This window comes from Myotis yumanensis, unplaced genomic scaffold (assembly GCF_028538775.1).
Source record: "Myotis yumanensis isolate MYYU_CA2020_CCGP unplaced genomic scaffold, mMyoYum1.0.hap1 SCAF_15, whole genome shotgun sequence".
NCBI classification, from domain to species: Eukaryota; Metazoa; Chordata; class Mammalia; order Chiroptera; family Vespertilionidae; genus Myotis; species Myotis yumanensis.
In genome coordinates this window covers 21,866,830-21,884,444 of record NW_027223766.1, presented here as the reverse complement: position 1 = coordinate 21,884,444, position 17,615 = coordinate 21,866,830, and the positions used below count along the sequence as shown (strand labels likewise).

The window sequence follows — 17,615 nt, the reverse complement described above, 5'->3', positions numbered from 1 at the left end:
AGGTAGGAAATGCCCATGCAACCTCCTCGTGATATAGGGACTCAAAATGTATAGACGGAATTCAAGAAGCCTTTTCTGATGTTCTGGAGGCAGTTGTTTCACATAGGAAAGCTAAGTCAAGGAACAACTTAGACAATCACACTTGGTATTAAGGAAAATATCCCTCCCCTGAGAACTCATGGTTCCCCCTAGCTCAGTGGTTCTCAACCTTCCTAACGCCGCCACCCTTTAATACAGTTCCTCATGTTGTGGTCACCCCCAACCATAAAATTATTTTCATTGCTACTTCATAACTGTAATTTTGCTACTGTTATGAATCATAATGTAAATATCTGATATGCTATATGTGTTTTCCGATAGTCACGACCCACAGGTTGAGAACCGCTGCCCTAGCTGCACACACACTACTGGTCCTTCAGGCCACTGGAGATGGTACTAAAAACCAAGCAACAGAAAAAGGAGGTATATAAACTGATTTGATTTTATTCATTTCACTAAATGATCAGTTTCTGATTTCACTGCAATAGCCTTTGCTATCTAACCCCTACTGAAAATAATACAAAACCATGCAGAGGCTGTGTTTTATAGAGACACTATTACTGTCATTATTGGATGAATCAAATCATGAGCACGCCATATCTGGAATTCCTAGATCCATCGGAGCCTGTGTACATCCTAATACCTGGTCAACTGTCTATGGACACATAGCAACCGCTCCAAAATAGCACTTGTTTTAAGAGAGAGGAAAATCGTTAGGTTTATTAGGACTTTACAGCACGACTCTATGAAGTAGGATAATGGCCCTTTTTTTATCAGAGCCATGAAAAATACTCACAAATTACAGCTTCAAACATGAGATGATAATTTGGCCTAGGCCAGATCTGTGAACACAAAAGTTGGGCACCATCAACCTTAAGCATGAAAAGTCTGTTGGGAGTTGAGAGCTCTGAGATTTTAGAGCAAATGAATCATGGATGATGGCGGAGGAACTAAAGGCTACGTGGACTGTCCAGATATGAAGAAACCCACTTAGTAACCCAAAACTTGCTTGAAATGGCCCAGGACATATCAATTTAGCTAACAGGAGTGTTAATTAGAGCTTATAGATTCCCACTTTAAGGGACAATTTGAATCTTCATGGTTATAAAATACTTACCTCATGAATTCCCAGACTACAGGCTATACAGACAAAAGCATCGGTCATACAATATGCTTTCATTTCACAGTCTTTTAAGAAGCTAGCATTTGATCAAGTGCTTTCTTATGATTGTGCCAAGGTGAGTAACCCTGTCCTAATCTTTTCTACTGTCTCTTCCTATAATGAGCAGGGGAAAGAGCAAGAATGAGAGTAAAAGGCAGGTCATCTTAGTGGGCAGTTGAGTCTCCCAGGGTATTCACTCCTTAAGGATATATTCTTACTAGTTGGTTTTGCTTTCTCTGGGATGTCTTGGTACCTTCATAGTTTCCTGAACTCTCTACTTTTTAAAAAAATATATTCTTACCCAGTTTCTACTTTTTATGTAGACCCAGCCTAGGCAAATGCCCAGGAAAATGTTTGGTCACATGGAGTTTTACAGCTCTTATTTTCAGTTAACTACATGCAAATTAATTCTCACCATTAGTAATAACTATAAGCAAGTATGCAAAATACCTTGAAGCATTAAGCATAATATATGAATCAGTAAGAAAACTACTGTATTTTAAAAGTACTCCTACTAGTATTTGTTCGTGTCTGCATTTCTTGGGCATAAAATAGGGAAGCAGGGACAGTTCTTGAGCTATCGGGAGTCTGTGTGGTTAATATGGAATGTGGTTAAGATTCATGGGTGTAGAGGAAATATTTTCACCTTGGAACCTGATAAGAAGATGCTTGGCCCTGCAGGGAGAATTGTAAAACTCACTCTTTCCCCCTTGCCACATAGCCACAGAATTTAGGCACAGAGCAACCAGCCTCTCCCCACCTGTGTTAGGTATACTTTATATGGGCCAATGGTACTTTCCTCTTTGTTCCATGACCTTAATGAAGACTTCCATGCCTTCAACAGTTTGATTCTGAAAGCTACAATTCAATAAGCACCATTTACATCATAATAAGTGTGGCATATTTTTCATGCAGCCCCTTGTATGAGCTAGGATTACATTTCTCTCCTATAGTTCCAATGTCCCCACCACTCTGACACGTAGGGAGAATGTTGCAATGATTTCCTCCTATTTACACCCCATTTTAATTTTCATGGTATCTTTGAAACATGCTTTCTTTGCATCACTGATTTGTCTTTTTTTTTTTTTTCGTCACTTCCTCCCTTTCTCCCTTCTTCCCTTCCATTTTATTAGGATTCTGATTGCCTTTATTTTTTAACTTGTTAGGAAAAGACACATGTTCTTATAGCTTCCAGGTTCTTACCTACTTACATTTAGAAATGATTCCATTGTCTTTTATGTCACTGCTTCCTGTTTTAAAGTGGTGACTGGTTGCTTTTGCTTTCTCTGGGATGTCTTGATAACTTCATAGTTTCCTGAATTCTCTACTTTTAAAAAAAAACATATATTTCTTTATTGATTTCAGAGAAGAAGGGAGAAGGAGAGAGATATAGAAACATCAACGATGAGAGAGAATCATTGATTGGCTGCCTCCTGCACACCCCCTACTGGGGATCGAGCCCACAACCCAGGCATGTGCCCTTGGCCGAAATCAAACCTGCGACCCCTCAGTCTGCAGGCTGACACTCTATCCACTGAGCCAAGCTGGCTAGGGCTGAATTCTTTACGTTTATTTAAACCTCAAGCTCTTCAAACATCTCATTCATTCTCTTCTTTGCTATGGCATCTGTGCAGAAATCCCTTTTGAGCCCTCCATCCTTCCTGCTCCAGACTGGTGGCTTTCTGTTTGTGCTACATTACACTTTTGATTGCTTCCTCTCACTGCTCTCCTGGATCGGAACCACTGTTTTGTAGATGCCATATTCAGTGGTGTGCAGGTAAGCATTTAACAATAGTCTCCCATAACAAATAAACAAAACCCTTATTGTTAGCCTTTCTCAGCATTCATAGTAAATAGCCCCATAATGGCCGATGTCCAGTTCCCGACTTGAGGTCGCTGGCCTTGAAGTTGGGAAGAGATGCATCTGATCCATGTTCCCAGGCCTGTGCCAGCAGCCTCAGTGCACCATCGATGAGGACTATCTTGACACAGAGATTTCTAAAAGATACTCATACTTTTTCTGAGTTAACAAAGCAAACAGGATATCATTTCATTTAACTTTATGGCTATGGGCCATTATTATTAATGTCAAGCTCTCAGGCAAAAAGTGATGTCTCTCTAGAGTTATGATATTCAGGAGAAGATAATTGCCTATAAATGAAATACCTAAATAGCTTCACATGAAAATTAGATTAAACATTAAGTAGCCTTGACCGGGTGGCTCAGTTGGTTGGAGTGTTCTGTACAGCAAAAGGTTGTGGGTTCAATCCCTGGTCAGGGCTCACAAGGAGGCAACCAATGGATGTTTCTTTCTCATGTCTCTTTTCCTCTCTCTCTCTCAAAAACAATAAAAACATATCCTCAGACGAGGGTTTAAAAAATTAAGTGAAAATTTCAATACTACAATATTTTGGGGTTTTTGGCGGGCTTTTTATTGTCGATAGTTGTCTTTTTAAGATACAATACTCAAATCTAGTTAATGGTTTGTATATTTTTATAGCTGAGTCTTGCCTGACCCTTAATATTATCTCCCCTTTTGATTTTCTTCATAGCCTTGTGCTTGTGCCTTTATTTCAAGCCATTATAGTCCATTTTTAAGTGTTATCAGGGAACAAATATTAATAGAGAGATATAGTGTCTTCAATAAAGAATGAGTATTTTTCCAATAAGTGGTGTTAATTTGGCCTCTCTTTCATTATGCATGTTTCCTTTAACATCATAAAAGAGAATGCTATCCATGCATTTTCTGACAGAAAAAAAAAAGATGTTTTTTTCTCTGTTTGAAAAGTTCACTTTAAAGGTTTTTGTGATGCACGACAGCTTAAAATGCGGTTGCTTTTCAGAATGAATTGCCTGCAGCTGCTCTTTTGGTTTTCTTTATTTTTTCTCTGAACACATCCATCCTGTTTGGACATTAAAAAAAGAACAAAACTGCGTATTTACATCACTGATGGGCCAATAAATAAAATGCTGCATTTTTTAAGGCAAAGTTCCTGGGAACTAATTAGAGTCACAAGCTGAGACAAACCAGGGATTGAAAATACAGTGGATGCTGTTGCTTATCCTGCTGATTTTTTTTTTTTTTTTTTTAGCTATTTCTGTGCATCTTCTCATTTGTGAGTGCAGGGCATGATGACAAATCACTTGATGATCAGGAAATATCCATGAAATGAATGTGGTTCTGGCTGGTTGTCTGTAGGCATTTACTCTTTTCTCATCCACAGCTTACTGAAGGTGAATCTTAACCAAGGTAGATTCAGCTTACTGGACAGTGGACATTTCTTTATGTCCAAGGAAATTAAAGCTATTCAGGCGCACACCTGCCACATAACTAGAAAAATACCTAGGGTGCCATTTTCACTTCAAATCTGCAGTTTCTGGTGCCATAACTATGGCTAATGGTTGGGTCATTTTATTAGAATTACTATTTTATCAAAGTCAATCTAGAAAAATGCTTAAAATGTGTGAGATTAGTGTCCAAATACAGCAGGTGGAATTATAACATTTTTAGACATAGAATACAATAAATATCATGTGTACATGATAATAACATTGTTGGCATTCACTGGACTATTCAAAATTCATCTCTTACATCATAAATGCTTTAAGTGTATCTTTTTTTTAAATATATTTTATTGATTTTTTACAGAGAGGAAGGGAGAGAGATAGAGAGTTAGAAACATCGATGAGAGAGAAACATCGATCAGCTGCCTCCTGCACATCTCCCACTGGGGATGTGCCCGCAACCCAGGTACATGCTCTTGACCGGAATCGAACCTGGGACCCTTCAGTCCGCAGGCTGATGCTCTATCCACTGAGCCAAACCGATTTCGGCTTAAGTGTATCTTTTAAATACATTTTAGAATTATTTAAAATGTAGTTGTGTATCATCTATAATAATTGTAAGGGTTCGCGGCGCAGGAGACAAAGTCAGAGAGTCAAGCAAGTCAGAAAGGAGGAAAAGAGAAGCTTTGATCTGCGTCCCTGAGCAAGATCCACCAGTCCCAAAGATCCACCAGTGAAGTCGCACCAACAGGGAGCGGAGGCCCTTATTTTATACAGCTGTTCAGTGAGGGGTCGGGGGCATGAGCTGTGGGAGTTCCCGCCGCGGGCAGGTCCGTCACGGGTTCCAGAAAGGAGTCTCTGTCGCCATCTGTCTGGCACGCTGACCTGTTAGGAATTCCAGGGAGGGTCCAATATCTGCGCCACCATCTGCCTTGTGTATGCATGGGCTCCTGGACTTCCCTCCGACCTAACAATAATAAAAGCGTAATATGCTAATTAGACTGGACGTCCTTCTGTCCTTCCGGATGTCTTCCAGATGAAGCTGAGGCTGCAAGGGAAGTCCGGGACCCGAGTGCCAGAGGGAAGCCGGTGCTGGCAGCCGGGGGAAGGGAGGCCTACTCTTGCACAAATTTTGTGTACCGGGCCTCTAGTGCAAATATAATAAACTGTGGCATGTCTAAAATTGTTATGGCCCTATCATTTTTATTTCAAAATAATTTCACCTAATCAAGATGAATTTTCATATAGGTGTATGATCTCAATAAAATATGATTCAAAGGGACTCTCTAATTCTAGTTTTACATGAGGGCATTGAGCCCAGAGTAAGTAAACAAGTAAGCTTCATTGTGAAAAGTGGTTCGTCATTAGCATCAAAGACAGTCTAATGAAAGGAAAAAACAAAACAGAAGATTTGATCATTTATGTTTCACAGAGGAAGGAAGGGATGGTAGGAGGGTTGTTTTTCCAAAACAATACTAGTTTTAGTATTGCCAGTCTGGAGTTATTCCAAATATGTTATAGTAAGCCAATCATTTTACTAAAACTAATGACAAATTGCTATCATAAAATGCAGTGTCATAAAATATCTGTCTAGATTTTCTACTATAGAAAATGATTTAGGGAGGATCGCTCTCCAGATAGGTTTAAAATCCATTTATATTTGAAGTCATAATGCTCAAAGTTATCTTAGTATGTTTTCTGAGAAAAGCTGTAAAAAACAGTATATGAAATAGGTATCACAACTCTAGTGATAATGATGTCCATTAGTGTGATTGAAAAAGAATATGCAGACTTCTCTGCCGTGAAATAAAGATTAAAATAGTATGATTATGGCCCTTACCGGGTGGCTCAGTTGGTTGGAGCATGGTCCTATACACCAAAAAGTTTGCAGGTTCCATTCCTGGTCAGGGAACATACTCAGGTTGCTGGTTTGATCCCCCATGGGGGTGCATATAGGAGGCAATTGATATTTCTCTCTTTCTCTCAAATCAGTTTGTTTGTTTTTAAAGTATCCTCAGGTGAGAATTTTTAAAAAAAGATATAATTGTGCTTGGGTTAAATGCTAATGGAATCTCTTTGCTTTGTTTTAGCTCTCCGCATTAGAGAGGCAGATCTTTGATTTCCTTGGCTTCCAGTGGGCACCTATTCTTGGAAATTTTCTACATATAATAGTTGTCATATTGGGTTTGTTTGGGACCATTCAATACAGACCTCGATATATCGTGGTGGTAAGTCTTATTTTTACCATGTCTCTTTGTATAAATACTACAAAATTTCTGTGAGAAGATTAATAAAATAATTTAAGTTGTTCCCTCCACTCTGAGGTGGCACTGCTGTTCTGGTTGTCACACACTGAATTCTGTTGAGATGATTATCTGTGGAAAGGGCGATAGCGCATATTTACAATGAGAGCAAAGCAACATGACTGTAAATGTGAGACTCACAGTGTAACTAAATTCAAGTATCACAAGGACTTTTTTAAAATCTAAAATTGGGTTTGGGTAGAATAAGAGGTCTGTGGAGGTCTTGATGTCATTATGAGATGTAAATATACACTGTCATTTCAATTGACATGTGTATAAAGGTACCCTACATAGCCATAACTGTTTGCCAACTGTAAACAATAACATAATACAATCTTAATTGATTTAGGCCATTAAAATGCACGTACTAAAGGTCATTTAGTACTCACCTCTAATGTATTTTATATGGTATATTATTGACCATTTCTCCATTTGCTTAAGATAAATGTGGAACATGAATCCATACTCCAAACTATGCCAAACAGGATCAGCCTACCCTCTATCATAGTACAATTTCACAAGGTGTATATTGTGGTCCACAATAAAATGGAAGTTATTCACAGTAATTATGAATAACTTTATAGTTTTCTATAAAAAGAAGGTAATGTTTTAGGCTACAGATGTAAGAAGGTGGTAAGAAATAACAAACATAGATAAGTAATTGTAAATAGAAGTGGCATACTCTAAAATACTTATCGACCTGAATTAATAGACAGTATTCAGTAGAATTATTAAATATTTTTTGTAACTTAGTAACATTACCTCACTAGGAGAAACCTTAGACTTAAAAATATGTCATCTTTCAATTTTGGTATAATGCAATCATATCTATAGAAAAGAATGAAGTCAAAATTTTCTGTAAATGCATTAATTCTCTACTTTGAATCTCAAAATTGGATTTTTGGTGTCTTTCATCGTATCACAGAGGTGAAGGTCAGGGACTCACAGACAGACTCTGCCCTCAAAATGACTGCCCTTGGGCGCAAGGCATGATTGAAGTCACTCAGCTGGTTGTTGGGGCTACAGAGTTCCTGCTTCAGATTTCTCTGGGGGCCGGCCTGTGCTGAGCCATGGTGTAATGTACTAGAAAGCTGTTCCATGGAGTTGGATTTGCAGTATAAGATGCTTTCATATGCATAATATCAAACGATTATTGGATTTAATGTTCTAGTTCAGTGGTTCTCAACCTTCTGGCCCTTTAAATACAGTTCCTCATGTTGTGACCCAACCATAAAATTATTTTCGTTGCTACTTCATAACTGTAATTTTGCTACTGTCATGAATCATAATGTAAATATCTGATATGCAGGATGGTCTTAGGCGACCCCCGTGAAAGGGTCGTTCGACCACCAAAGGGGTCGCGACCCACAGGTTGAGAACCACATTACTTCTACACACTCTTCACACAGCCACTGTGTTAGTTGAGGCGTCGGCCTTCTCTCTCCTGCATATGGACTCCTCCCTTGCTTTCAGCCCTCCTCCTTTCCAGTGTGTTCTCAGCACTTTTACTGAAGCAGTTGCTTAAAAGCCTTCACTACCTCTCAACAGGATAAAATGTAAGAACATTCCTGGCTGACCCACCTGACCAAACTCAGGTCTCACAGTCAGTCTTTCCTTCTTTCCTCTTCCTTCCTTCCTTCCCACTTTTCTCCCTCCCTTCTTCTCTTCTTTCTTTCTTAACTTCCCATTCAAACCTTATTTATTGGGTTTCTGCTGTGTGTTTGGCACTGCATTAGGTGTGGACTACAGTGGTGAGCAAACACAGACACAACTATTCTCTGTTCTCCTGAGTATGTACAGTCTAGTGAGGGGAAGTGGGCCTTTGTCAAGAAAAAAATCCACATACATGTTACATTATAATTGTGACAAGGAACACATGTACCATGAGATGCACACTGGAAACATCCATCTGACTCTGCAGAAGTAAATGCGGAGTGAATGTGAGTTCGCCAAGAAAGAAGGGACTGGAGGGGCTTCTGGGCAGGAATCACTACAGGGCACATAGTGGGATGTCAGCAGCACTAGTTCCCATTCACTCATTAAGCCTTTATTGAGAACCTACTGTACTGTGATAGGTTGGACAAATGGGAAAGGATGTAAATGACAGTGGCCCTGCTCTCCAGGAACTCATTAAGTAAGCAGTGGGAGGCACAGGTGCAGGGGGCTCTGGAGAATGAGAATGCAAAGGGGCAGAAGCCGGGGGAGAGCGTGAGCCAGCCTCAGAGACGTGAAAGAGCAGAGAGCCTGTGCCCATCAGCGTCCTGGACCCTCCATTCCTGCCTGAGCTCCAGCCTCTCACTCTTGAAGCTCTAGCAGCATGTCCTCCCTCGCATGCACACTTCTTTCCACGCCCTACTCGTGCCAACCACACTGAATGACTTGTTTTCCTAAGATCATATGCTGTTATTTGCCTCTTCCATTTGCGCACACCTGGAATGCCCTACGCTCCTTACCCACTTGGGAAGTGGGTAATAATCTTTCAACTGAATGTCACCTTTTAAGAGTCTGACCTGACCACCCCACTTGAGACAAGGGCCACTTCCCCTCTGCTCTCTTAGATCCCGCAGCTCTTTCTATCCTAGCACTCTCCACAGTCACCATCCTTGCCTCTGGCCATCTCACCCCATCAGCAGTGTTCTCCTGGCAGGGGGAGCATGCCTATTCACTGCTGTATTCTAGGTCTATCCCAGGATGCTTAATACTTGATCGTACAAATAACAAGTACATTAACGGTTATTGGATGAAATGATTTTTGCAGGATGAACTAGAAAATGATCTCTAACTTCAGAACATGCCTGAGTTCAACAAGAAAATCTCACCTTACTCCCTTGCTTAGCACGTTCTGAACTTGAGGATTCACATGAAAAAATAGTATATGCTACTCTGCCTGCACCTACGTTGAGCTGACTTACTCTTCAACTTACCTTTTTCTAAGCATTATAATGCCTTGGGCTCCTGCCACTGTGATTAAGGAGGTCCCACAGCAAAGACTATCAGAAAAATTCACCCAAATCACAAAATGAAAGAGCAGTAATTCCCCTTGGATACCGTCACTGCTGAAAAGGTCGAATTTGCTATTTATTTTTAGAACACAAAACAATGTTGTTATATGATACTCTTTTACTGATTAAAATTTATTTTAGCTACAGTGCAAGGTAGGCTATCTACAGTAGGGAATACAAGTTTAGTTGAAGAGCTTGTATGCACCTTTTGTGTTTCTTTAGCTCAAGACAAAATGGAGCTGAGTGTGGGTTGTGAAACCCTATTTAGCAGTTTTAAAGTACTGTTCTAGAATCAGCTGTTTACCTCTGTTTACTCCTATTTCACATATTTGAAAATCTTACTTATGAATTCAAATATGAGATTCTGCCCTAGAATTATTTGGGTCATAATTCTGTGTGAAGGACGGCAAGTTGCTTTAATTTGAATTGTTATATAGGAAAAATTTACTATGTCATCATACATCTCCTTCCTGAGCTACTGCTCAACACGAGTTAAGAATGTTAGGTTTCCATTTAATTGGTGCCAGATTTAAATCCTCCTCCACCAATTATTGGCTGTGAAGACTTGGCACATTTATTTGCTTTCTTTGTAATATAGTTTATTTGTAAAAACCTGACTCAGAGTTGTTTGTAAGAATTATATAATGTTTGTGACTTGCTTAGCATAACCCAACAGAGTAAGTGCTTAGTAAGTAATTGAGCTATTTAATGTTTAATGTCTTCTTTTTTTTCCTAAGCTATTGTACATATTTTATCTGATTAATACACATATGAATGAATGAATGGGCTTTCTGGTAATTGGAAAACAAACAAGCTCAGGAAGTAAAAATAAATCATGTTATAGACTAATTGCTCAATGAGGATGAAATATAATGCAAACCTTTTAAAGTTCATTTCAATTAAAAATATTGAAATGTTTTCAGAAAACTGGGAAATATTCACAGAGCACATAGAACACATGAAGTTTAGAAAAATCTTTATAGTCTTTGTCTATGTAAATTAGAACTTAAAATATGTGTACTAACTTTAAGCAAAGTAGGATAAATAAATAGGTAGATCAATGATAATTATACAGAGTGTTTTGGTTTTTTGCAGTTTGTTTTGTTTTGTTACATTGGTAAGTTGTCTTGTGTTTGCAAGTGTATTTATCTAGATATGTAAGCATGTAGGCATGCTTCATGATAACCAAAGAGCATTTGTTAAAAATGGAGTCTTATCTCTTTTTCTATTCTTCTTTGAATTGAATTATAAATAAAATAGTCCACATCAAAACGAGGACATATGTTGTCCTAACACTTCCTGCCTAAGTAAATATTTATGGATGTATTTGTATTGCTAGAGATTTCTTTCCCTTTATCTCCATGTTAAGACTTGTGTCTCAGGTGCACATTGAGATATGCAGTTTTCATATCATTGCAATCCAAAATTCAAACATACAATCTTTGTATCAGAAGAAACTTACATCATTGCTTTAAAAATGATGTTCATATCATACATGACATATTAATCACAAAATACAAAAGAAACCATCTTTCCAAAAACATTGCCCGTTATAGAGTATATATATATACAAATGAAATAAATTTTTGGTAAACTAGTAATTTGGTGAATTGGTCACTTGATAAATTGTAAACTTTGATAAAGTGTTAACTCTCAAACTAATCTACAGTCCTTTTCTTAAGATCTTTTATAATAAAGCCTATCATGTAATCCTGAAGCATCCCAGCTCCAGAGTTTCTATCTCAACAATAACACTAAGTCGTCCAATTATTCCCTCACTTCCTTGGTTGTAGTGTGATGACTGACTGAACTGATCAATGTGAAGTGCTGAGCACAGTACCAGTAACACAGAAAGCAGCAGAGTACTCACTCTTGTTACTAAGAATTTAGCAGCTGAGAGTGGGAGTCTGCTCATCCTGGGAATTTTCTCTCTGAAAGTTCAGAAGTGACCTCAGCAGTCCATCTGGTGAGGGGCCCGGAATGTACTTCAATCACTACACTTGTGCTCTGATTTTTAAATAGATTTGCTCTATAATTCAGGTGTTATAACTGTTATGAGTAGATTGACTTTCCTAAAAGTATACTTATGAGTTGGGTTGGCAATCCTAAAAATTAAAAACCATATGGTTTTGCAATGAATTCCATTCGTTTCCTCCGTTAGTCTTGCTTCAGTTTATGTCCTTTCCTTAACCTTTATCTCCAGCTTTTTTCTCATTACTCAGTGGTCTGTAGTTTCTCTCATTCTAATATACTCATAATTAGATTGATTTAGGATGAAAAATATCAGATACCAGACGTCATCTTATTAGCAACAGCTTTAAAATTTATTGTTGTTACTGTGACTTGGCCAGTTTGCAAAAAGTATACATTGCTGATGTAGTTTAGCTATTTTCAATATTCTTGGGAATATTTTGTGGTTCAAAATGTATGTTTCAATGCATTTGGCCTATTTTTAAAAACTAAGTTCACTCATATTAAAAGATATAACTAACAGGAGATATCAGCAGAACATCAATGTACCTGCAAATACTAAAAGCCTTAATATATTTTAACTTACTTTAACTTTTTAACGAATTTTCCAGCTTTTCTAAATTTCCAGTCATTTGAAGTCTTAACTCATTATTATAATTGCATTATTTAAAACAAATAAGCAAAACCTATTTTCAGAAAGAAAAAATATAATGAGATATCTAATGTAACCAATTATAAGACTACCCAACTATAGATTATTTTGAAAGCCTTTTGAAAGTCATAAATAACAGAAATAATAAAGTGTAAATTAAATTTTATAAGTAACTAAAAGCTTCTGATAATATTTCTAATAGGAACATGGCTATTTTATACAGAGTATATAATTTATATTATTTGACACAGAATAGAATAAGCTAATGAAAGAATTTCCATATTTATTTTAATTTGACAATAGCATGTAATGATTATAATCATTGATAGAAACCAATAATTTAATTACTTTGTCTTTTTAAGAAATTAAGAATTCATAGATTTTTGTGGTAAAATAAAATGAATGAGCAAACCATTGTAGCTGATCTGTTAATTGTGTTCCCATGGCAAGCACCAATTCTCAGCCATCCAAGCTGTTTTATATATCAGTTTTCTGGGCCTCAGTCTCTCCATCTACATAAGAAAATGACTGGATGAATTGGGCCCTGAGACCTCCTCCATTAATTTAGACTGATTAATACTCTTGATGAAGGCATTTTCTAATACATACTACATTAACAAAACCAATTAATCAGTAAGGCTAGCATAGTTTGTTCAATGTGATTGGAAGGTATTTTTCCATTATGTAAATCTGTTGTTCATTTGCTCATTTTACTAGTAAATCCTATTTATTATTTCTGTGCTTTTAAAAGATATTTTACAGGATCATGTAATTCTATGATTATAGTAGAGGCACACGTTTCACTCTTAATAAAATAGTATAACAAATGATGGTTTGTTAATTTTACTCCACACATCTATTTTCAAACATAATCCTCATTTAGGAAGATGGAAGTAATATTAGTCCATTTAGGAAGATGGACTAAAACATTCTAAAACTTGACAACTTAAAATTATAACTAAAAAATGGAGAAATAGGTAGATAGCCACCAAAAATTTGCATAATTGCATTCCCTGGAAAAGCTAATATTCAGAAAACAGAAATCAAGTCAGCGCTTGGATTTAACCTATATCTGCAAGCCAGTAATGCACTTTAAAAATAAATCTAGCTTTATTGGCATCTACTGACAGCAGTGGAAACTATTGGATTTTTAATTTCTACAGATCTTAGGGGACCTCATAAGGAGCACTCTTTTCTGAGCACACCCTGTTTCTTCCCAGAAGAGTTAGGCTCATTGACATTTTGTTATTGATTGATTTGGTATATATGCCTTTCATCTTCACATTTTTCTTCTCTTTCTCCCCTCCCTCCCCCTTTCTCTCTAGTATACAGTATGGACTGCCCTCTGGGTCACCTGGAATGTGTTCATTATCTGCTTTTATTTGGAAGTAGGTGGGCTCTCTAAGGTAAGTTTATCATGCTTTTAAAATACACTTTAAAAAGAGTATGCTAATAAATAATTATGATGACTATGTATTATGATGTATGCAGAGCAACCTAAGTAACATTACAAATGGAATACTAATAAAAAATGAGTTTGGATACCATTCAGGAAGAAATGATCTTGGGAGGGTTTCACGTAATGGAACTCCAAAGCAGCGGCGTCATGGCTTCGTTTGGTCAGCTGTAGTGGAAGTCAGCTTCCAGTGAATCATGTTCACTTTAAAAAGGCCTAATGTGCCATATGCTTTTACTCAAATATGGAATTTAATGAACAAACTGAACTACCAAGCAAAATAGACACAGATTCATAGGTAGAGAGTAGGCAGACAGCTCTGATGGGAGAGGGGTGTGTGTTGGGGGTATGAAGGGATTGAAAAGAAAAAGAGAGAACTAATGGACAGGGACAAGAGCGTGGTGATTGGTGGAAGGGGAGTGGGAAGGTCGAAGAGGGCATAGAAAGATAAATGGTGATGGGAAAAATAAAATAAATGAAAAGACCGAATGTCACAATGACCACAGCACCAAATGTTAAGTGAAAAAATGGCTTTGAATAATGGGAAAATAAATAAGATTTTAATGTAACAAATGTGAATAGCAAGGTTCTATCTTTGTTTGAATACTAATCCTTAAAAAAAGTTTAAAAAAAGTGTTTGACAAAGAATGAAATCCATAGATATTTAAGTGGAGCATACATTTAACTAATAGTTAAGTACATCAGTGTGGTGATGCCTATTTTGAAATCCTGATACGACAGAGGAGGTATCTTAATAAGGCATGATACAGATATTATTTCTAGATCTAGTATCAGCAGACCACATGACTTTCACATGGCTCTGCACTGTCTTTCACCTGCCACCCAAATGCAAAAGCATCTTAGGTTAAGTTTCTAGTTGTGCTTCTTAAACATGTTTCTCACAAACCAGCACAGTTTTCTCTTGTAGAAACTGTAGAGAAGAAACTCAACAGTATAATTACAAAAGAATAAGAAATCTGTAATTATATTTTTTAGGTTTTTCACTGTCAACTGTATTTGTGCTAACATAGGCTATTGCTTTATGATAATCTCAAATTTTCTAAGTAACATAATGGTCATCCACTAGCATTCATGTTTTGATCTGAGGAAATCTGCCTTGACCAACATGAATGCCTTTAGAATTGTTAGGCTCCGGTTGAAGTCCATCTGGTAACAAAGAATTTTTGATTGAGCCAAGCAGCAAAAATCCCCAAAGGATTTTCTCCTGAACCTCCAAAGGTGGCTACCCTTTGTTCCACATTATCATAACTTTATAATTAGAACTTGTCATCCTCTTCTCATATTGGCAAATGTACCAGGAACCAGAAATGACATTTCTAATTCTTAGTTCATACAAATTCAGTAATATCTCCCTTTAATATTTATGCTATTAACTGCACTTCACCGCTAATTTCTAAGACAGAAAACAAAACCACTTAAATCAGTGCCCAGTTATCTTCTGTAACATGCAGATTAGAAAGCAGTTTTAAAATGCAAATCTTATGAATAATATATTTAGGAATAATAAGTTAAGCATAGCATTTTTCAACACAAAGCATTTTGTACCTAGTGATTTTGAAGTCATTTTAAATCATAATTTTATTTCACTGGATAACAATTCCCTTTTATTTTCTTCCATATAAACTGATTTGGAATAACTTAGACAGGGATTTTATCCTGTGGAATTGGCATCATAGTGTGTTGAAAGAAGACTCAATTTCAAATTATAAGTCTTTTTTTTCAGTCTTGTCTTTAGCACTTATTAACTATGGGCCCTTAGGCAAATCGTTTAACCCCACTGAGTCTCTGTGGAATATAAAAACAGGAGCAGCTTTGCCAGTTGGGATAGTAAATATGATTGTTGGGGTTTTAGCATTGCTTTAAGGGTATCAGATGCGGTAACTCAGGTAAGCTTCCAAGCAACCCTGTGAAGGAATAAAAAAATAATAATAATAATGATGCCATTCATTTGCTCCACACAAGCCTGATTTTCCTCCTCTGCTCCAAGTTACTTTAAGGAACGGTCTTTGTGATATCAGTGTACATGTGAGGGTATTTTTTTCTCCATTTCTTCGGGTGCAAGGTTATTCAAAAATGGATATGTAGTCTTGGTTACTCATTGCATTATCCACTAAAATGCTGTTAAGTAGTCAGTCAATTATTCTAGATCATTAAAAGGATAGATAACTCCAAAAGGAGCATCCTAAAGATTTTCTGTTGGTTTCCTTCTATTTACCACCTCTAAGGCTAGTAATGCTTCCCTGGTTCACCAGTGTAGCCTCAATTGTAATCCGTAGTAAATCTATTCTGAAAAATAGAACAGAGCTAAGGACCCAGACAAACCCAACCGCCTCTGCCACCCGCCCAGGTTGGGTTTTGTAAGACATTCCTTGTCCGTTTGTGCTGGTTTGTATACCAACTTTCTAGAGCTCTCCATCTCCTGCTAGTTCATGAACACATTTCTTAGAATTACTCTCTTGGCTACATTAATAGAAGTCACCTTCACTGACTGGCTTATTTCGCTTAGCATAATGCTCTCCAGTTCCATCCATGCTGTCGCAAATGGTAAGAATTCCTTCTTTTTTACATCAGCATAATATTTTATTGTGTAGATGTACCACAGGGGGAAAAAAAGAAGAAGTTTCCTTATACCTTGATTATTGCCCAAAATATTTACTCTAAAATAGTGAATCTTTCTCCTAAAACTGGATTCAGGTTAGTTTCCACAACATCTCTATGAATCTTAATGTTACTCCAATGGCAGGCACTACGAAACCATTTTTATTAACTGAAAGTATGCATCCTTATGGGCATGAACAAGCATACATCTGATCTATTATGGGGATTCTTGATCGTAGCCTCCAGGTTTTCCCTTTGCTGTCATCATGTCTACCAACCGGCTCTACCTCATTTGTTTGTTACTATGATCTTGAGGGTCTTGATTCATTTCCAGAACCTTAAGAAAATGAATGTATTGTTTAATGTACATGTATGGTGGGGTCAGGATGACTATGGGTAGGTAACGGAAGATGACTTCCATAATCTAACGGAGCCTCAGTTTTCTTTTCTGAAAAATGAGGAAAACCACGACACTGATTTTACTGAATTGTTGAAAGAATTCAATAATGCATATAAGTGACTTAGGGTCTTGGCATATTATGATGTTTCAGTAAATGGTGGTTTTTATCTTTGCCATCGGCATCATCATCTTTATTATTGTTGAAAAAATTAACAAACATCACAAGCTTCATCCTGAAAACCTTTGAGACATGTATCTATTAATACGCACGAGCTGTAAAAGGGAATAATGCGGGGCTGTGTGACTTGTTTTAAAAAAGATATAACAGTCCCTTGTGATGGGACCTCGGATCTGCATATTAACTTCACAGCTGTAACACTATTAATTAAACCCTTTCCTTCAACATGTACATAGCTGTTTTGAAAAACTTCTACATCTAGATTCCCCTCGTGTCAAGGGAACCGTATGCATCTTTAGAAGTCCCTAAGGCTGTTTTCCATGCCACACTTTAAGATCACCAAGGGCACAATTAATAAGTTATTGCTGCTCCTTTGGAAGTTGTAAGAATTGGAATAATTTTTTTCTCCCTAGGAATACATTCAGAATGTAAATATATGAAAACCCACCTCACTTGCTACATTTAAAGATACAGAAAAATGTGATGTTGAGAACCCAAGTTGTACTTTTTTAAAATTTTATTTTAAAGGACTTTAGCTGTCATCTTAG

At 37.2% G+C, this 17,615-nt stretch overlaps 1 protein-coding gene across 3 annotated transcripts in view; it reads left to right on the top strand.

The window, feature by feature from the left end:
- The window catches only part of NKAIN3 (sodium/potassium transporting ATPase interacting 3), a 429,459-nt gene that overhangs the window by 214,971 nt on the left and 196,873 nt on the right, over positions 1-17,615 (top strand). For all 3 annotated transcript variants that reach the window (XM_070392076.1, XM_070392077.1, XM_070392075.1), the window contains exons 2-3: positions 6,577-6,714; positions 13,740-13,820. In XM_070392076.1, the coding sequence (XP_070248177.1) occupies positions 6,577-6,714; positions 13,740-13,820 (219 nt within the window). The remainder of the gene's footprint in view (positions 1-6,576; positions 6,715-13,739; positions 13,821-17,615) is intronic.